This window comes from Papio anubis, chromosome 15 (genome assembly GCF_008728515.1).
Source record: "Papio anubis isolate 15944 chromosome 15, Panubis1.0, whole genome shotgun sequence".
NCBI classification, from domain to species: Eukaryota; Metazoa; Chordata; class Mammalia; order Primates; family Cercopithecidae; genus Papio; species Papio anubis.
The window spans coordinates 9,885,483-9,906,851 of NC_044990.1; the positions used below are offsets into that span (position 1 = coordinate 9,885,483).

Consider the following 21,369-nt stretch of genomic DNA (forward strand, 5'->3'; position numbering starts at 1 on the left):
ATTATTGTTGGATCTCATCATGTTTAAGGCAGAGCAAGGTGGGTGCTGGTATTCTCATTGACAGATAAGGAGACCAGGGCTCAGGGGAAGGGTCTGCTTACCCTAAGGGGCCGCAGTGACAGATCTTTTGGCTCTCTATTTGGTTCCTACCCCACCATTTCACAGCTTGCCTAAAATGAGACAAATCGTAAGATATTAATAAGAATTCACTTTCAAAATTCTATATACTTGCTGCTCTATTTTAAAAATATATTTCTCTTAAATTATGCTATGCTAATTAGCTCTACCATTTCCAGACAGTAATCTGTTATTGGGTGCTACTTTTTAAATTTAGATGCCACTACTAAACCTAATTTAGACTCATTCCTTTTAATAACATCTATGCCTTCTAATGTGTTCCACCCTCCATTGCTTCAAAATATGAGAGTTTATAATGTGTTATATTCATTCCATTATATGGATAGAACTCTACCTTCAGAAAACTCTAGTTTAGCTCTTCATTTTAAAGACATTCCTTGCATATATATTTGGGATTCTTACCTTGATGCTTTTTCTGTGTCTTTTGATAAATTCCTCCTTTATTACACTGCACTGTTTCTCTGAGGTCTACATTAGAATAACCCCTTAAGAATAAGGAACTGTTGTAAATTGCTTTGTAAACAGGTTGCCAGCTGACTCCAATATGTATTTCCTGTCTTCTCTTTTCACCCAGGTGGGTAATAACTGTGTTGTCACCTGGAGGCAGTCAGTAGTTACTAACCACCTAGTATGTCAAATTACCAGGTAGTGTTATCCAGCAAAGGGGGCTCACTGCACTAGAAACCAACAGTATGACACCAAGTTTTTGAGAAAAGAAAAGCTTCATATTGCAAGTCAACTTCTGAGGAAACAGGAGTCCAGTTCAAATCTGTCTGCTTGTACTGGCTTTAAAGCAGTGATTTTATTACAAAAGGTTTAGGGGTGGATCCTGGCATTAGCAGGTAATTGGTGGAAGCAAAGGGGACATCTGGGAGGTCTTCAGGCGTGCATGGTTCTGTCTTCAAGCTTCCTCGTAGGTCCCATGTGCAAATTCGGAGGGAGCTGGTATGAAACATGTGGTAGAAATTCAGGCTGTGACATCAGCAAGCTTGCTGTGTGCAAACTCCATTTGGCCTTATTGATTCCAGCTGATTTCAGTCAGTTTTGTTGTAAGCAGAGGGAGTTTCAGCAAATTGTTTCTTTTCTAATCTGCCCCTGAAGACAAGAATCTCTGTTATTGGTGTCTTTGACTCTTTGAAACAGTTTCAGTAGTTCCCAGGATATGAAGATAAAAGACCCCCTTCATCAGTGAAAACTCTCACAAGAGGATGAAAGACATAGCTTCCTCTATGAGAGTAGAAGAACAATTAATTTGACACTCACAAACACTATGGTTGGTGCCAGGAACGTGGCCTGGTGAGGAGGAGAGTGTCACATCCTCCTTGCCCACTCCTGTTTCCATGCCTGCGTTTCCCCTTCTGCCCCTCTCCTAAGGCAGGATGACCCTTCTGACTGCATGGAACTATCACAGAAACTGCTTCTATTTACACCAGACAAGTTGGGATTCAGTCTTCTTGCTTGGTTCGTTCTTACTGCAAAGATCCGTGACCACTTTGCCCACATTTGCTTAAGCTGAAAGCTAATGGATGAAAGTTTGCAGTTGAAAATCGGACACTACTACTTTCTCTTCAATCTCTTCCCTTTTTGCTTTTCTTAGGAAACATAGGAGACCGTGGTCGGGAAAGCTCACTGCAAGAACTATACAAATAATGTAAAAAGTAAGGCGTCCATAGGATCAAAGCCACATTTCTTTGCTCTCTGCACCCCATTCCCGCGCTGGCCAGGTTAAGCCTCCTTCGTGGCCAGCACCCGTTGGCAGGGCAGAACGCCCTGGAACCCGACCCTTGTCTCCATAGCGACGAGTCACAAAGCGGCCCGGGGCTCCCGCAGCGCTGAGTTCAGCCGGAGCCAGGGTCCCGTGGCCGCCTCCTCGGGCAGAATGGAACAGCCCGGGCCCAGGGCTCCGGATCCCTCTCTCTGCCACCACAACCTCCGGCCAAGTAAGACAGCAGACTCTGCCGGTCTGCGGGGTGGGGAGGGGGCTTTCCCGGGGAAAGGGTCCTGTTGAGAAAAAGGGGCCTTAGGTCTTTAAGGGTGTGGCATCGCTCTTAGGAGTACGCTCAGCTGAGGAAAAGAAGGGGAGTCAGGGAGAATTACAGGGTATTCATGACGTTGCCCCTTTTCAGTCCTTCGCGTACCCTTTGCCAAGTCCCCGCTCCCGAAAAGGCGCAGGGTTAAGTTTTAAACACTCAAGGAAACGCCTGGCTAAGAGGGGACAGGAAAAAAGGAAGAGCTGGTGATTTTCCAAGGAAAACAGGGTCAAAGGCAAAGAAGAAAAAGTCCGGGAAGATCGGAAGAGAACAAGTCCTGCATGAGTCCCGATCCCCCTACAGGGTCTAGGAAACAGGGGGAAAGTGGGGGAGGGGGGTGGCTGCTGGCTGCAGTCCCAGCGGTGTCTGCAGAGGCGGGGCCCTCCCTGGGCTGTCACACAGGCTGGGAGCCATGGCCTTCAGCTGCCGCCTCTAACCCCAACTGATTTTTCTTCCACAGAGATTTTGTATCTCACAGAGGTAGTGCTTTTCATCCTAATTCTACCCGCAGATGCAGCAGGTTCACCAGTTCAGGTTTTGGGTCGGTGGAGGGAGAGCCACTCTGGCTGTGATGCTAGTGGCATGATTACCGTGTAGTCAGCTCCATCATGGTCTCTTGGGGCAATAATTGCCCACTGCCGCTGTATAGCTGGGTAATTGTAATTCCACAGTGGCTGCGGAGCAGTGAGGGATTGTTCAAGTACAAATTTCCTAGACTAGTGCTCCCACAAGAATGAATGAAGTTCGTATTTTCATTCCAATTCATTCCATTGTGAATTAAGAGTGGAAAATGAAAATAATTAGTGCAGAAAATATCTAATACACTCAGTTTCTATATGATGACAAGGCAGACAGGAGAGACAAAGGAGGGAGGATCCCCTCCTAGCATCCGGATGGCACCCCTTTGGATGCTTCTCTTCCCTTTCTAACCACCCTGTTCTCCCGCTGTCTCCCCATTGCATCCCCTTCTTGTCTGGGAACTCTTAGAGTCTTCCAAGATTGATCCTTCTAGGCTTACCTTCTCTTTGTGACCACATCCTGCCACCGGGCTTCAGGTGCTGCATAAAGGTGCCAACCACTCTCTAACCTTTATCCCTGACTTGGACTTTCCTCCTAATTTTTCAGACCAGAATATCTAACTGTCTACCAGACAGTTCCACGTGGGTGTCGCAGCAGGGCCTCCAACTTGACGTGTGCAAAACCACACTCCTTGTCCTCCTGAAACCTTCCAGACTTTGAGAGTTCAGTTAAGAGGGTCCTAGCTCCTCAGCTTAGAAGGGAAAGCAGCCTCCTTGAGACTGCAGTTCGATCACCAGGTCTCTTTGATTCTGCCTCCAAAGCTCTTTTTCCCCTGGGTGAATCTGCCCCTTTACCTCCAGGCTCAGGCCTCTAATGGCTAGTCTGTGCCACTTCATCCCCCACTGCTGGGTGAGTCACCCTCCAAAAGGTGGGCTTGATGTGTCACCACTGCCCAGCTTTGGTCCAAAATAGGATGAGGTTGATGGTGACTGATGACTAACTGCTATTGAATAATTACTACAGATGGGCCTCTCAGGTGCTGTATTAGCTTCCTGTGGCTGCTGTATGTTCCCACAGACTGGTGGATTCAAACAACAAAAATGTATTTGCTCACAGCTCTGAAGGTCAAGAGCCTGAAATCAAGGTCTGGAAAAGTCTGCACTCCCTCCACAGGCCCTGGGGGAGAAGTGGTCCTTACCTCTTCCAGCTTCAGGTAGCCATGGGCACTTCCAGCTTCAGGTGGCCATGGGCACTGCTAGTGGTGGCAGTGGCTGCTGCCATCATGCTGGCTGCAGTAGGGAAGCACAGCTGGGGCTGCAACGCTCCATGGAACCCATGGGAGTTGCCCCTTCTGAGTCGGGATGGGAGCTCCCTGTGCCGCTACAGCCACCCAAACCACAGCTGCAGACCCAGGCCTCCTGCTCTATGGAGCAGGCAGGAGCCCCGTCGTCCTGGGCAAGGCTACAGCCACCCAAACTGCCGCTGTGGGTCTGGGCCTCCCTGTGCCTCTGAGCCTCCCTGTGGAACCCACGGCTGCAGACCTGGGCCTTCCACTCCATGAAGCAGACAGGAGCCAGGGACAAGCGGGAGCTTTGCCTCTTCCACGTTGGTCAGGCGGGAGCTCCCTGGTGCAGCTATGGCTGCCCTCCCAGGCACAGGACCTGGGCATCTCTGCAGCCTGCACCCTTGAACCCCCCAGGAAGGACACCCTCACCCACCCATCCCTGCAGACTCAGGGGTATCTCCTCCCACTGCCAGGCCACACCCCACCCTCATCCCTGCAGGCTCAGGGGTATCTGCTCGCACTCCCTGGCCTCTCTCCACTGGCTCTGATCTCAGAGTGGGGTTGGGGCCAAGCCCCAGGGCTATGAATGGCAGCTGGAGGCAGACAGAGTCCTGGGTGGAAGGGGCTGGGTTGCCCAATAAGGCCCCACCTTCTGACCAGGGAGGGCCTGAAGACTGGGGATCAGGTTGCCAGTCAGGAACCTGAGTGGGGACTCATGCTGCCTCCTCCGGCCTGCCCATGGCCACCCATGGACCAATCAGCATGCACATTCTTCCCTCTGAAGTCCATAAAAACCCTGGGCTCAGCCAGAGCAGGGAAGAGCATGGCCAGAGAATGAAGAGGGCAGGGAGAGACAAGGGAACCACCGTCTGCAGAGGAGTATGCTCTCTGCTGATAGCTGGAGATGATGGGGCAACTAGCTGCAGAAAGGAAGGAGTACCCTTTCCACTGCTGACAGAGAGGAGCTACCCTCTCTGCTGAGAGCTTCAGAGACCTGCAGAGACCTCCAAATGACTTGCTTATGGAGAGGAGCTATGCTCTGCAGGGCCTCCTCTCTGCTGACAGCTGAACACCTGACTGGATGACCTGCCTACAGAGAGAAGCTACTCCTTCCTCCGAGCTGTTCTAACACTAAAACTCTTCTTCACTCTTCACTTGTCTGTGTACCTCAATGCGGGACAAAAACTCTGGCAAAGGCTGGCAAAGGCACTGCAGGCACAGAGGTTTCCAGCCAGAAAAATCAACACCCCAGAGATCCTGTAACACTAGCTTGTGGCCTCATTACTCCAGGTCTCTGCCTCTGTCTTATAAGCACACTTTTAATTGCATTTAGGGTACATGAGGATAATCCAGGATGATTTCCTAATCTCGAGATCTTTAATTGCTAGCACAAAAACCCCTTTTCCCAATAAGATCAGAGTCACAGATTTTGGGGATTAGGACATGGACTTATCTTTTTTGTAGTGTCACCATGTGGCACATTACAAACAACTTGTATTTATCAATAGCTTGAATCCCTAAAACAAAATGAGGGAATAAAACAACGTATGTGAAAATATTTTTTAAAGTATGATAGAATATACATATTAGTTACTATTTTATAATATTTTTATAGCTTTATATTTTCCTAATGGTGAACACATCCAGTGGGTGGTCAAGGTTAGCAGAATGAGGCTTTAGGATGCTTTGCCGACCTGTCATTAGCCATCTTTCCCTTTGCTCCATTCACATGGGGCTATTTGTTCTGTCTCATCTCAGACTCTCATATCTCCTGCTACTTCCTCTGTAAATTGCTTTACTTCATGTCCTGTGTTTCTCTTTCAAACATCTACTAAATTAAATCACAGCTCAGGTGCCAGCTATGCTATGATGACCCCTGGGCCTGCCCTTGCTGCACCATCTTCTCATCCAAGCAAAAAGAATTGCACCCTCTTCATGTTCCCTGTGACACATAGGCCATCAGCACCACATTAAACTTGTGCTCACAGGATACATAGCTCATCTCTTGGCTTGTGATTTCTGCAAGGCCAGGTCAAGACTCTATGTCCCAGTGCCCCACAGGGCTTGGTCCATGGGAGGGCTTGGGGACTTGTTTGCAGGAGGAACAGAAAATGAGAGAAGAAAGAATGAGGAAGACATAATCACAGGAAGGATGGATATGAGCTACAGAAAAAGACATTGAGACACTGAGAAGAAAGTAGTGACATGCAGAGAACATACTAGAAACAGATTTTCAGAATATTGTGATTACAGATTTCTCAATGAACATTTCTGTTAATGAAGAAGATCAATTCCAATAGCATACTGTACTTTCAGAAGCTTTGCCAATGGAGGTAAAAAGCATGGAAATACAGCCCTGACAAAAAGGGTTGTAATAAGGGAAATCATTAACATGAAATTAAAGGAAGATGTACCAAAGATAAAGTGTGCATCCAAGCAGGTAAGGATTAGGGAGTGGAGGGAGTGCCTGATCTGTACAAATGTAACACAGGAAGAGGGAGGCTTGCGTGGCCTCGGTTCCTAGAAGCAGTGAGGCATGCTGCTCTTGTCTGTCAGGCTCCTGATACAGGCACCTGGCAATTGGTGACCCCAGTTGCCAAACTATCTTCAGAAGGGATAGGACCCTAGATGGGAGCACAGAGAGGTACGTCGTGCTTGCCCACATGATTGCTTGGGAGGTGCTGCCTGGAGTGCTGTTCTGCCAGGCTTTTTGAGGCATATCCGAGCCTAGTAGAAATGTGATCTGGACTGTTAGAGTTGTTTGCCTTAGAAAAAAGAAGGAGAAGTTATGTGTGGCTTTTGTGCAGAATATCCTTCCCAATCCTTCCAGAAGTCCGATGCAGAAGTTCAAATCAGGTTAGAGAAGGCTTCTTTTACGAGTGGCATGCCACACAATTTCTTCCCTTTTACTTGTTCACACTTGTAATTCTTTTAACAAAGAACATTGAATTCTGCTATTGGGATAAAATGCTTTCAAGCATAAAGTGATGCCCACTAAAGCAGGAATATTGGAGAATGATATCATTTCTTGTAGAGCAGGATTAGAGAGCAGACACTAGGAGTGCATAGAAGCACAGGTACAGAGTGCGGAATACAAGGGACTAAGACTTGGGTTCTCTAAGGGGCTTTTAAGTGGAGGTAGAACTTCAGCCAGGGTTAAGAGGACAGGTAATAGTTGCAGATGATCAGATCCTGATTGGAAATGAGAGTCTGTTAGGTGATAAACAAGACTTGATTGGGATAGATGAGGATATGAACATTAAGAGGTTCACAGATAGCAGGAACCATAAATATTTGGCCAGAGCTCCCTATGCTAAGCATACTGGCTACAGTATTCTAGGGATGAAGTGATAGATCCTAGAGAACACCGTGTTATTCAAAAAGTAGAGACGTTCAACCCAGGTTCTCATGACATCTAAAAAGCAGCAGGTAACTACCTAGATATGAAGAGTGAGAGAATGACTGAATTTTAAATTTAAAATGTATATTCCTGAGAAATTTGGTGGTACTTTGTTGACAATGGAGGTTGGGGCAAATAAATAGTGTTGTTGCTGGTATCTACCTTAGTTCACTTTCTGTTGCTATGATAGAATACTACATACTGGGTAATTTATAAGGAAAAGAATACTATTTAGCTAATGGTTCTAGAGGATGGAAAGTCCAAGAGCATGGCACTGGCATTGGGTGAGGGCCTATTAGCTGCATCGTAACATGGTGGAGGGCATTGCATGATGACAGGGCAAGAATGTGCTAGCCCAGGTCTCTCATCCTCTTTGTATAAAGCCACCAGTCCCACCCTGGGGACCCCTCTCTGATTACCTTATCTAATCTTAATTACCTCTCAAAGGCCCCACCTCCAAATGCTATCAACATATACATTTAGGGATTAAGTTCCCAATATACAAAATTTGGGGAACACATTCAAACAATAGCACTACCAGTGGTAAGTTCTCAGCCAGCATCCTCCTGGAACCATCAGCAGTATTTGACTCCCTTCTCTGGGACACTTTCTTTGACTTTCAGGATGCCACTGGCTCCTGATTTCTTCATCACCTTGCTAACAGTGCTTTTCAGCCCCTTCACTGGTTCCTCCTTCTCTCTCCAAATTCTTGACATTGGAGTGTTCCAGGTCTCAGCCCCGGAACTTCTGCTCCAAGTCTACTCCCTCCCTCATTGATCTCCCCACTCTCATAGCTTTAAATAGCATATACACCACAAGATTTTGCATAACCATTACAAGACATGCATTAGAACCTCGCCAGATAACTTGGAGGGGTTTTCTATCAGACACTGTTAGTGACAGATATAAGAAAAAGACACTTTGTGGCATATGAACCCACTTTTGTGAAACAAAAGGTTGATAACTGAAACCCAATATGTCTATGTATAAATCAGCATGTGATAGCTCCATAGGTATGCAAAGAAACCAGCACAATTGTTAACACATGCTGCCTGGGAGGAGGGATAGGAAGGAGAGTGGCAATGGCAGGGAAAGAAAGAAGTAAGGAGGTGTCCATTATAAAACTTGATGTATGTCATATGATCCCCTGTGTGTAAAATCATATCTAGTATGATGCAAGTATAGGTACATCTAAGATGATGCATGTAAAGTTGGTGACCAAAGCATAATAGTGGGTCTTTTAAGATGATAGAATTTGAGATGAACTGCTTTCCTCTTTATATTTTTATGTCTGTCTTTAATTCTTTCAAATAGCATGCATGAATGCTCAGGAGAAACAGTAGAACTATCTTTTATTTTGGAGTGAAACACAAATAAGTCAAGCTTTCCCTCATTCCTATTAGAGGCTATATTTTGGCCTTTATTCCTTAGACTCTAAAGATAAATTATCCAAAATGTTTTTTTTTTTTCTCTTGCAAAATTATCTTAATTGTTAAACAACGTTTCATCAAAACATTCAGGTTTGCCATATTTAAAACTGCTTTGTTGTACTTTTAGCAGGTGGCCCCAACTGGGATTCCTATGCTACCACTATGAGGACTGCATTCACGCCTAAGACAGGAGCAGTGCCTGCCTTCATTCGGTAGATCACTATTTGAGTTAGATTGATATACATGTTTTAATTTGTTGGCTTGTCTTTTATGACTCAGAATCCAAACACATAGACAGTAATTAGAGAAGCCTCATAAAAATGCTCTTGGGTAGGGGCTACTGTGTGCACAGCTCTCCTCCAAGTATCAGTGATAGCCCCTCCCCTCAAACAGTATCCAGGCCTCCTATAGGGAAACCAAGAAAATGGCTACTAATTTTTCATAAAGTTGCTGTGTATCGTGGTTTACAGCAGACCTAATATACAGGTTAATAAGGTTGTGCTACCTAAACATTCATGTGACTTGGATCCATTCCCTTATATATAGTAGGCAGGCAATGACAATTGAGTGAATAGGTGAATGGATGAACAAATACTTGTTATCACAGCATCACCAAGACTAGTCTTGGAAGCTGGAAGAAGGCCACTGTCCCCCTATTCTTACCTCCACTCCTCCAGATACTACAATATTGGCTTCAACTTCTCCAATTCAACCTGAGCTGAGGGTAGTGGGAGTTTCTAAACATCAGCTGCCTTTCTGAGCTTCTAAGTTCATCAATAGGTGAGTGAGCAGGATTAGGGGAGCCCCATTATCTTTCTTTTTTTTTTTTTTTTTTATGAGACGGAGTCTCGCTCTGTCACCCGGGCTGGAGTGCAGTGGCGCAATCTCAGCTCACTGCAAGCTCTGCCTCCCAGGTTTACACCATTCTCCTGCCTCAGCCTCCCAAGTAGCTGGGACTACAGGCGCCCGCCACCTCGCCTGGCTAGTTTTTTGTATTTTTAGTAGAGACAGGATTTCATGTTAGCCAGGATGGTCTCGATCTCCTGACCTTGTGATCCGCCCCCCTCAGCCTCCCAAAGTGCTGGGGTTACAGGTTTGAGCCCTTGCGCCCAGCCGCCCCATCATCTTTTACTGTGTCACTGGTAGGTATGAAATCAGCATAGAGAGCCTTCAATTATCATCTTCATTCTGTGAATTGTGTCCAATAAGAATCTTTTCACCTTAAGCACGGCCAACGTGGTGAAACCCCGTCTCTACCTAAAATACAAAAATTAGCCGGGTGTGGTGGCGGGCACTTGTAATCCCAGCTACTCAGGAGGCAGAGGCACGAGAATTGCTTGAACCCGGGAGGCGGAGATTACAGTGAGCCGAGATCACACCACTGCACTCCAGCCCGTGCGACAGAGCGAGACTCTGTCTCAAAAAAAGAAAAATCTTTTTGCCTTAAAAGTTCAAGATATTGAGGAGTGGAATGGAGTATTGGTAAGACCATGGCTATGGAGTTAGGCAGAAATGCCGTCTATCCTCTGCTCTTACCCGTCTTATCTCTGCGACCTTGCACAAGTTAACAAGCCATCTGGGGCTCAGTTTTGTCATTGGTGAAATGGGGATAATGATACCTGCCTAAAGTGGCTGTTCTGAGGACACAAAGCACTAGGATAGTGACTAACACAAAGAAGTTAGTCATTTTCATTCATTTTCCCCACCATAGTATATGATAAATTTCCAAAAAGTACAAGGCTACAAGATTCCAGATTTCTGAGTTACTAGCTATCCCACTGAGTCCCGTTCTAACTGGGAAATTTTATCATCTGATTGTAATGAAAGTGCCAGGTATATGACTGTAAGAGTTGCCTGAAGAAGAAACGTTTAGGGGATGAAAACCAAAAACAAATAGATAACTTAGGGAGTCTAGGTCAGTGATGTTTGAATTTATATATTTATAAAGTTCTCACAAAAATTTTCAGTGTAAAAATTTTAACTTTTTTTATTTCAATAGCTTTTGCGGTACAAGTGGTTTTTGGTTACATGGATGCATTGCATAATGGTGAAGTCTGAGATTTTAGGGTACCCATCACCCAAGTAGTGTACATTGCACCCAATATGTAATTTTTTTTTTTTTTTTTTTTTTTTTTTTTTGAGACGGAGTCTCGCTGTGTCACCCAGGCTGGAGTGCAGTGGCGCGATCTTGGCTCACTGCAAGCTCCGCCTCCCGGGTTTACGCCATTCTCCTGCCTCAGCCTCCGAGTAGCTGGGACTACAGGCGCCCGCCACCACGCCCGGCTAGTTTTTTGTATTTTTAGTAGAGACGGGGTTTCACCATGTTAGCCAGGATGGTCTCGATCTCCTGACCTCGTGATCCACCCGCCTCGGCCTCCCAAAGTGCTGGGATTACAGGGTTGAGCCACCGCGCCCGGCCTCACTCGCTTCCCTCTCCCTCCCTGCTTCTGAGTCTCCATAGTCCATTATATCACTCTATAGGCCTTTGGGTACCTGTAGCTTAGCTCCCACTTCTCAGTGAGAATGTATGGTATTTGGTTTTTCATTCCAGAGTTACTTCACTTAGAATAATGGCCTCCAGCTCCATCCAAATTGCTGCAAAAGACATTAGTTCATTCTTTTTTTATGGCTGTGTAATATTCCATGTTGTATATATACATCAAATTTTTTTTGATCCACTCACTAATCAATGGACACTTAGGTTGGTTTTATATCTTTAAAATTGTGAATTGTGCTGTGATAAACATACACGTACAGTTGTCTTTTTAATAAAATGACTTCTTTTCCTTTGGGTAGATACCTAGTAGTGGGATTGCTGGACCAAACGATAGATCTACTGTTAGTTCCTCAAGAAATCTTCATATTGTTTTCCACAGAAGCATATACACCATCAATGTTTAAGTGTTTCCTTTTCACCACATCGTTGCCAACATCTATTGTTTTTTTTTTTCTTTTTAATAATTAAATTCAACAATACTTTTTGCAGGAGTAGGTTGGTATCTCATTGCAGTTTTCATTTGTATTTCCCTGATGACCAGTGATGTTGAGCATTTTTTTTCATATGTTTTTGGCCATTTGTATACCTTCTTTTGAGACATGTCTGTTCATGTCATTTACCAACATTTTGATAGGATTTGTTTTCTTGGTGATTTCTTTGAGTTCCTTGTAGATTTGGGATGTTAGTCCTTTGTTAGCTGCGCAGTTTGCAAATATTTTTCTCCCATTCTGTGGGTTGTCTGATTAATCTAATTATTCTTTTTGCTGTACAGAAGCATTTCAGTTAAATTAGGTTCTATTTATTTATTTATTTATTTATTTATTTATTTATTTATTTTGCATTTGCTTTTGGGGTCTTAGTCATGAATTATTTGCCTAGGCCAGTGTCCAGAAGAGTTTTTCCTAGGTTATCTCCTGGAATTTTTATGGTTTCCCGTCTCTTATGTTTAAGTCTTTTGTCCATCTTGAGTTGATTTTTGTACAAGGTGAGAGATGCTAGCCAATTTGCCCAGCACCGTTTATTAAATATGGTGTCCTTTCCCAAATTTATGTTTTTGTATGCTTTGTCAAAGATCACTAGGTTATAAGTATTTGGCTTTATTTCTAAGTTCTCTATTCTGTTCCATTGGTCAATGTGCCTACTTTTTTTTTTTTTAAACCAGTACCATGCTCTTTTGGTAACTATAGCCTCGTAGTATAATTTGAAGTCTGGTAATGTGATGCCTTCAGATTTATTCTTTCTACTCAGGATTGTTTTGGCTATTTATGCTCTCTTTTGGTTCCATATGAATTTCAGAATTGTTTTTCCTAATTCTGTGAAAATGATGTTGGTATTTTAATAAGAATTGCATTGACTCCGCAGATTGCTTTGGGCAGTACAGTCATTTTCATAATATTGATCTTCCGATCCGTGAAACACATGCATGGGGTGTGTTTCCATTTGTTTGTGTCACCTGCGATTTCTTTCAGCAGTGTTTTGTAGTTCTCCTTGTAGAGATATTTCACCTCCTCCCTGGTTAAGTATATTCCTGGTATTTTATTTTTGGCAGCTGTTGTACAAGGGATCGAGTTATTGATTTGATTCTCAGCTTGGTCATTGTTGTATATAGCAGTGCTACTGATTTGTGTACGTTGATTTTGTAACTTGAGACTTTACTGAATTCTTTTATCCAAACTCTAGGTATACGATCATATCATCAGCAGACAGCAATATTTTGACTTTCTTTTTTCAAACGTAGATACACTTTATTTCTTTCTCTTGCTTGATTGGTCTGGCTAGGGCTTCCAGTACTATGTTGAATAGAAGTGGTGAAAGTGGGTATCCTTTTCTTGTTCTAGGCCTCAGAGGAAATGCTTTCGACTTTTCCCCATTTGGTGTAATGAAAATTGTGGTTTTGTCACAGATGGCTCTCATTATTTTCAGGTATATTCCTTAGATGCCTAGTTTGTTGAAGGTTTTTATCATAAAGGGATGCTGGATTTTATTGAATGCTTTTTCTGCATCTATTGAAATGCTCATGTGATTTTTGTTTTTTGATTCCATTTATATGATATATCATATTTATTGACTTGCATATATTAAAGCATGCCTGTGTCCCTGGGATGAAACCCAATTGATTATTGCATATTATCTTTTTGATGTGCTCTTGAATTCAGTCAGTATTTTGTTGAGAAATTTTGCATCGATGTTCATCAGGGATATTGGTCTGTAGTTTTCTACAGACCAGTATTCCTGGTTTTGGGTATCAGAGTGAGACTGACTTCATAAAATGAGTCGGAGAGGATTCCCTCTTTCTCAATCTTTTGGAATAGTTTCAGTAGGATTGGCACCAATTCTTCTTTGAACGTCTGGTAGAATTCAGCTGTGAATCCATCTGGCTCTGGCTTTTTTTGAAGTCAACAGCTTTTTTTATTACTGATTCAATCTCACTGTGTGTTATTGGTCTGCTCAGGGTTTCTATTTCTTCCTGATTTAATCTAGGAGGCTTGTATGTTTCCAAGAATTTATTCATTTCCTCTGGATTTTCTAGTTTGAGTGCATTGAGGTGCTCATAGTAGTCTTGAATTATCTTTCATAATTCTGTGGTGTCAGTTGAAATGTCTCTAGTTCCATTTCAAATTGAGTTTATTTGAATATTCTCTCTTCTTTTCCTGGTTAATCTAGTTTATGGTCTATCAATTTTACCTTTTCAAAGAACAAGCTTTTTGTTTCATTGATCTTTTTTTGTTGTTGTTTGTTTAATTTCATTTTGTTCTGCTCTGATCTTATTTTCTTGTACTAGCTTTGGGTTTAGTTTGTTTTTGTTTCTCTAGTTCTTTGAAGTATGAAATTAGGTTGTCAATTTGTGATCTTTCAGACTTTTTGCTGTAGGCATTTAGTGCTATAAACTTTCCTCTTAGCACTGCTTTTACTGTATCCCAGAAGTTTTGATAACTTGTGTCACTATTATCATTTATTTAAAAGGGTTTTAAAAATTTCCATCTTGATTTCATTGTTAATCCAAAAATCATGCAGGAGCAGATTGTTTAATTTCCATGTATTTGTATAGTTTTGAGAGTTCCTTTTGGAGTTGATTTTTAGTTTCATTCCACTGTGATCTGAGAAGATACCTGATATGACTTTGTTTAAAATTTATTGAGACTTGTTTTGTGGCCTATTGTATGGTCTATATTGGAGAATGTCCCATATGCTGATGAGAAAAAACGTGTATTCTGCAATTCTTGGGTAGAATTTTTTGTAAATATTTGTTAGGTCCATTTGCTCTAGAGTGTAGTTTAAGTCCATTGTTTCTTTGTTGACTTTCTGTCTCAGTGATCTGTCTAGTGCTGTCAATGGAGTGTTGGAGTCCCCCACTCCTATTGTGTTGCTGTCTATCTCATTTCTTGGATCTAGCAGCAAATATTTTATGAATCTGGGAGCTCCAATGTTAGATGCATACAAATTTAGGATTGTAATATCTTCTTGTTGGATTAATCCTTTTATCATTATTTAACGACCTTCTTTGTCTTTTCTTACTGTTGTTGCTTTAAAGTCTGTTTTATCTGATGTAAGAATAGCTACTCCAGCTCGCTTTTGGTTTCCACTTGCATGGAATATCTTTTTCCACCCTTTTTCCTTGGGTTCATACGAATCCTTATGTTTTAGGTCAGTCTCTTGAAGACAGCAGATATTTTGTGGTTTGTGGATATTTTTAAATTCATTCTGCCAATCTATTAAGTGGAGAATGTAGGCCATTTATGTTCAATGTTCATAGTGAGATGTGAGGGACTGTTCTAGTCATCATGTTAATTGCTTCCTAGATGCTTTGTTTTCTTCATTGTGTTATTTTATAGGCCTTTTCAAAAAGTTCTATTCTGGTATATATTGCCCTTTTGTTTCAGGATTTAGAACTCCTTTTAGCATTTCTCGTAGGGCTGGCCTGGTAGTGACAAATTCCCTCAGCATTTGTTTGTCTGAAAATGACTTTATTTCTTCTTTGTTTATAAAACTTAGTTTTTCTGGATAAAAAATTCTAGGTTGACAGTTACTCTCTTTAAGGAGGCTAAAAATAGGACCCCAATCCCTTCTGGTTTGTAAGGTTTCTGCTGAAAAATTTGCTGTTAGTCTGATAGGTTTTTTTGTTTTGTTTTATTTTTTAATAGGTTACCTGATGCTTTCGTCTCACTTCTCTCAGAATTATTTCCTTCACATTGACTTTGGATAGCCTGATGACTATGGGTGTTGGTGAAGTCCTTTTTGTGATGAATCTCTAAGGAGTTCTTTGAGCTCCTTGTATTTGGATATCTAAATCTCTAGCAAGCCCAGGAAAGTTTTCCTCATTTATTCCCTCATATAATTTTTCCAAACTTTTTACTTACTCTTCTCCCTCAGAACACCAGTTACTTTTAGATTTGGCCATTCTACATAATCCCATATTTCTTGAAGACTTTGCTCATTTCTTTCTATTCTTTTTTCTTTATTTTTGTCTGGGTTAATTCAAAAGCCTTGTTTTCTAGCTCTTAAATTCTTTCTTCTACTTGTTCTAGTCTGTTAAAACTTTCCACTGCATTTTATCATTCTGTAAATGTGTCTTTCATTTCCAGAAGTTCTGATTTTTAAAAATCTATTTCTTTAGAAATTTTTTAATTCATATCCTGAGTTGTTTCTTAGTTTCTTTATGTTGGTTTTCACCTTCTTCTGGTATCTCCTTGAGTAGCTTAATAATCAGCCTTTTGAATTCTTAATCTGGTACTTCAAAGATTTCATTTTAGTTTAGATCTGTTGCTGGAAAGCTAGTGTGATCTTTCAGGGATGTTATAGAACCTTGTTTTGTCATATTGCCAGAATTATTTTTCTGGTTCCTTCTCATTTGGGTAGACTATTTATTCTAATTATTCTTGAATTTATATTTTATTTGATTTTTTAAAATTTCTTTTTCCCCCCTTAAGGATGTGACCTTAATGTTTACAGTTTGTTGTAGCCTAATTTGGCTCTTGGTGCTTTCAGGCGTGAAGACTCTGTATAAGTTCCCTGGTTATAGAGAGTCTTTGTATGATGGCTTTGTCAAATGTCAACATAAATTTAAATAACTGCAAAAGATTAAACTTCCTCCCCATCCTACATATTGACATTTTAAAATAAAACTTTTCAATAAAACCAATGAATACTCTGAGTGCTTTAGCAAATTAATACCTGCCATGATCTTTTAAATAAACACACAAATAAGCTCTTCTTTGATCATTTATTTCATTTCTTTCTCTTCTTGAACTCTCATTCCCACTCCACTTCCTCCATAGAATTTTTCCCTGCTGTAATATATTTTATGTTTGAAAGCAATTTATTGATAACTCTATTATACTTCTTTGCAACTATTTTAGTATATTAATTGAAATTAATTTTTAAACATGTTATATGACCCTAAGTATAGAGTTATCACAATTATTTTAGTACACAATTGCTCAAAGCAATAAATACATTATAAATGCTCATAATTATGAAATACAAAAAGTAAATTTTTTTGCAACTGCATCTTAATGAGATAAATGTGGCTGTTTAGTTTTCAATTAGTTCATATATCTAGTTCTGAGTGTTGTTATTTTTAGAATGCAACTGCACTCAGCATCACTTTTTTCTGCTTCTAATGTTAAGAAACCTTGTTCATATATATATATATTTAAATAAGTAGGTGCAAATTAAAGGAGTTTTAGTATAGCAGTGTCACTCAGTACTCTGAACTCTTTCTGAATTATGTCCCAGAAATCACAATGTGATTTTTAATGACTGATCAGCTGACAGCTTGGTTTGCGTACTCCTTCAATTTTGCTGAAAGCAATTAATAAGATGATTTATCATCCAGTCATTGAGTTATTCCCTATCTCAGTTTCTGAGAATATGCTGAAAAGACACGTCTTAACACATGACTATTAAATTGCACCTGTTACTATTTCACTTGGCGGCAACTTGTTTAATTTTCTATATTCAAAAAGGATTTGGAAAATGGAAACACAAATTTTAATAAATTTTTATCATACAAACTTTTTTTCATAAAAGGCTTTTATCATACTTTGAATATATTTTTATCAAAATCTTGGAGCTGAACATTTAGCTTATACAGTTTATACCATCTTTACCTAGTTGGTAAAATCAGTCCTTGTTGTTCAAATCCATAAGTAAAATCAGGTTTATTTCCTGTCCAAATAAAATCTAGTTACACTTTCAATTCAAATAAATGTTAATATATGTTTTGAGAATATTATAAAAACCACTGAAAAATAAATTATGGAATGCATATTGTAGAGAAGACAATTAAAAGTACACAAGAGAAGTGTTAAAAGATTTGAGTCTGATATGATTAATTATATCCAGGTAACTTATACAGTTGGCTATACATTTCATTGCATCGTATCCAAAAATTATGCAATAAAATGTGTAGATAAATGTCTAAGTTGTTTGTGAAGAGTATAATAAAAAGCATGATGTTTCCTAAATATATTCTCATGTATTTAGAATTCTGCTGCTTTCCTTTTGGGAATGATTAAATACTTATCATGTGTAAAAACAGAAACAATTTTATTAATTTCATCAGACATCAAATCAAATATTTACTAGTATTCAATAAAAGAAAGTTACATATAGTGAAAATTAAAATTGGTCTGGCAGGTCAGCCTATACTTTCATTTATTGTTAAATATTTTACAACATAAAATAAAATGAAACTTGGCTGTATTGGAGTATTTTGTAACATGATTGGATTCAGAATAAAATTTAAATACTTTATTGAATGATTAATATAAAACCTGAAAAAAAAATACAAGATTCCTATTTGTCAGTTTTATCTAGTGTATCTTTAAAAATTTGCTGTCTCGTAAAGGATTCTGGGCTGGGCATGGTGGCTCATTCCTGTAATCCCAACACTTTGGGAGGCCAAGGCAGGTGGGTCACCTGAGGTCAGGAGTTCGAGACCAGCCTGACCAATATGGTGAAACCCCGTCTCTACTAAAAATACAAAAATTAGCCCAGAGTGGTGGCATGTGCCTGTTGTCCCAGCTACTCGGGAGACTGAGACAGGAGAATTGCTTGAACCCGGGAAGTGGAGGTTGCTCCAGCCTGGGTGACAGAGTGAGACTCTGTCTTAAAAAAAAAAAAAAAGGCAAGATTCTGGTTATATTTAAAGTAATCAGTGTGACCAACCTGTGCTGCTTCACCACCTCAAAGCTGCTTTTCTTTCCAGCTAATGGCATGTCCTAGAGATAAGCTGATAAATGCCTATCTTTAAATGTGGGAGGAAAGGAGTCATTTTAAGCATTCTGCATCCTCTGCTCTTCTCTCAGAGGCCTCTCTCTAAAAGGATGTGAACGTTTTGTAATTGTTAGGAGATAGAAAACCAGACATTCTTCTCAGCCATGCTCTATGACATACCTAAATTCAGAGCCACCCACAAAGAACTAGTACCCTGGGTATAGCACAGCCCTTCACTCTCTAGAAATACACATGACATTGAGAACCACAAGCCCAGGCAAGTGGTTCCAAATGGAGATTGGAATACAAGGAGGTGTCTCTGAAATCACTCCGACCATGTTTCCCTTCACCGGAGGCCCCCCTCACGGTTGGAGGCTTATTCTTCGAGGCAATGCACCATAGAAAGAGCCTGTGGTGAAATGGGGAAGAGAGAATCAGGCAAGGGGTGTAGGAAGAAAGAACCCACATACATTTGCGGGTTTGTTCTCAGGCGGATATGTTCTAGGAAAGAGTATATTGAGAAATTGAGATCTGAAAATTGATTCTTTTAAAGCTTTTTGTGGCTAAGTGTGGTGGCTCACGGCTGTAATCCCAGCCTGTAGCATGCACCTGTAGTTCCAGCTACTTGAGGTGGGTGGATCGCTTGAGGCTAGAAGTTCAAGACCAGCCTGGGCAACATAATGAGACGTCATCTCAGAAAACAAAAATAAAAAATAAATCAGCTGGGCGTGGTGGCACATGCCTGTAAGTCCTAGCTACTTGGGAGGCTGAGGTGGGAGGATAGATAGAGCCCAGCAGTTTGAGGCTGCAGTGAGCTATGATGGTACCAGTGCGCTGCAGCCTAGGCAACAGAGCAAGATTCTGTCTCAAAAAAAAAAACCAAAAACCAAAAAACAAAAAAACCAAAAACAACAACAACAACAACAACAACAAAAAACAGTTGTTTGTGCTGTATCCTCTCCCTTTGGAAACTCTCCAGTTTATATCTGAATGACAATAAATGATCATCCGGATGTTTGTTTCCAACATCCCAGATATTTGTTTCTTACAGAGATAATCTGAATCTATCTAGCTCTCTTTTAAAGATAAGTCAAAATGAAATATTTTGAACATACACAAAGGAACATACAAGGAATCCCCCACTACGAGCCAGCAACAGCAATCATCGCTCGTTAGCTACTGTTATCTGCACCCTCCACTCATCCTTCCCACTGGAGTATACGGAAGCAAATCCCAGGCGTTGTATCATTTCAATTCTAAAGATTTTGTATGTATCTCTAAAAGATAAAAAATGTTTTAAAAATTGTAACAATACTATTATCTCACCTTTAAGAAAACCAATTCCTTAATATCAAATGGCCAATCAGCAATCAAATCTCTCCAATTGTCTCATAACTTTTTTTTTATAAAGGCAGTGGTTTGAAATTGAATCCAGGAAAGATCCATACATTTCATTTGGTTATTATGTCTCTTATTTCATTTAATCTTAAAAAAAAAGAGAGAGAGAGAGAGAGAGAACCTTTTTTTTTTTTTCTGACAAATTCACTGTTGAACAAACAGAATCATTGTTCTGGGACTTTTTTTTTCTTCTTTTTTTTTTAATCTCCATGATGCCATTTAAATGATTTCTCTTTTCATGTATTTCCTGTAATCCAACATTGTAAAGACTTCATCTGATTCAAGTTTTGCATTTTGGCAAAGATATTTAATAAGTGGCAATGCATGTATTCACTCAGAAGCTCATAGTGTCTGGTGGTCCTCTTTTGGAGCTGTGAGTACACACTGCTGGTCATTGCCTAGATTCATTATTTCATTAGGGGCTTGAAACTAGTGATATTTCAATTCTTATATGTCTTCCCTTTATCAGATGGAAGATTTCTATAGAGAGAAGCTTTTCTTCACCAGCTATTTGGTTACACTGAAGTGCCATTTGTACTGGAGAGTGTTCAGCTCTTTAAAAAATTAATGAAATAAATTTCATATTGTTATGTTTTTAAATTCTATTTTAGGCCTCTGTACTTTTGTTAAAAGGCATCCTAAAATACAGCATTGTTTTCCTTCAAGGAAAACCTGAAATTAAATTATTTCTGGCATCAACTCTTATGTCAATCTATCTTTTTAAAAAATGTAAGGGGTAAAATGATTTGACATGGGTACTTTTGTGAGATTTGGTATTTAACCTCTAACTCTAATTTCTGCTGGGTTTTTTTTTTTTTTTTTTTTTTTTTTTTTTTTGTAGCCAAAATGGTATCAGAAGATTAGGATACACATATTCACTTAGTGATCCTATTCTCAATCAGACACAATACAATGATGAGTACACTTGGAAATCATACTCCAAAGAAGATTTGATCAAAACTGAGCCTTCAAGAGGAATCAAGAACCACAAATCTCATCTCAGTGAAGTAAGATAATATCTACATATGTGTTGAATTTAATACTGTATCAACCACCCGTAAGAATGAGAGTTTAAATATGTCACAAAGATCTTTCAGCTTCTACAGTTACAGGATACATGGTTCTTTTCAGACTATTTCCTCTCTACCATCTCACATTTATTTCTAACCACTTGTGTTCTATCCCCTGGAGTTTTTTTTTAAAAAAGGACTTTTTAAAAATTGAAGTGAAATTTACATAATATAGAATTAACCTTTTAAAGTGAACAATTCAGTGGCATTTAGTACATACATGTTGTTGGACAGCCGTCACTTCTTTTTTTGTTCCAAACCATTTTCATCATCCTAGAAGAAGACCTCATACCCATTAAGCAATTACCCCTGACTCCACTCCCCACCGTCTGCTTTCTACCTCTGTGGATTACCTTTTGTGGATATTTTAGGTGGAATAGGTGT

General features: G+C 40.4%; 1 protein-coding gene and 1 long non-coding RNA gene across 14 annotated transcripts in view; one reads left to right on the forward strand and one right to left on the reverse strand.

Annotated features, from left to right (window-relative positions):
• LOC101015562 overlaps positions 1–3,621 on the reverse strand; it is an 11,799-nt gene extending 8,178 nt beyond the window's left edge. The window contains exons 1-3 of the long non-coding RNA XR_004178635.1: positions 3,187–3,621; positions 541–1,233; positions 102–170 (exon numbers count right to left, since the gene is read on the reverse strand). This is a non-coding gene — a long non-coding RNA (uncharacterized LOC101015562). The remainder of the gene's footprint in view (positions 1–101; positions 171–540; positions 1,234–3,186) is intronic.
• Positions 1,958–21,369, forward strand: part of TEX26 (testis expressed 26) — an 80,277-nt gene continuing 60,865 nt past the window's right edge. For 9 of the 13 annotated variants that reach the window (XR_002518272.2, XR_002518273.2, XR_002518274.2 and 6 more), the window contains exons 1-3: positions 1,962–2,078; positions 8,930–9,014; positions 20,757–20,922. Coding sequence is in view for 6 of the 13 variants with exons in the window: in XM_021929529.2 (XP_021785221.1) it covers positions 2,018–2,078; positions 8,930–9,014; positions 20,757–20,922 (312 nt within the window). In the remaining 7 variants the exon portion in view is untranslated. Of the gene's footprint in view, positions 2,079–5,612; positions 6,413–8,929; positions 9,015–20,756; positions 20,923–21,369 lie in introns of those variants that run through there. The other 4 variants (XM_017951168.3, XM_031655780.1, XM_031655778.1 and 1 more) reach the window with 4 other exon arrangements.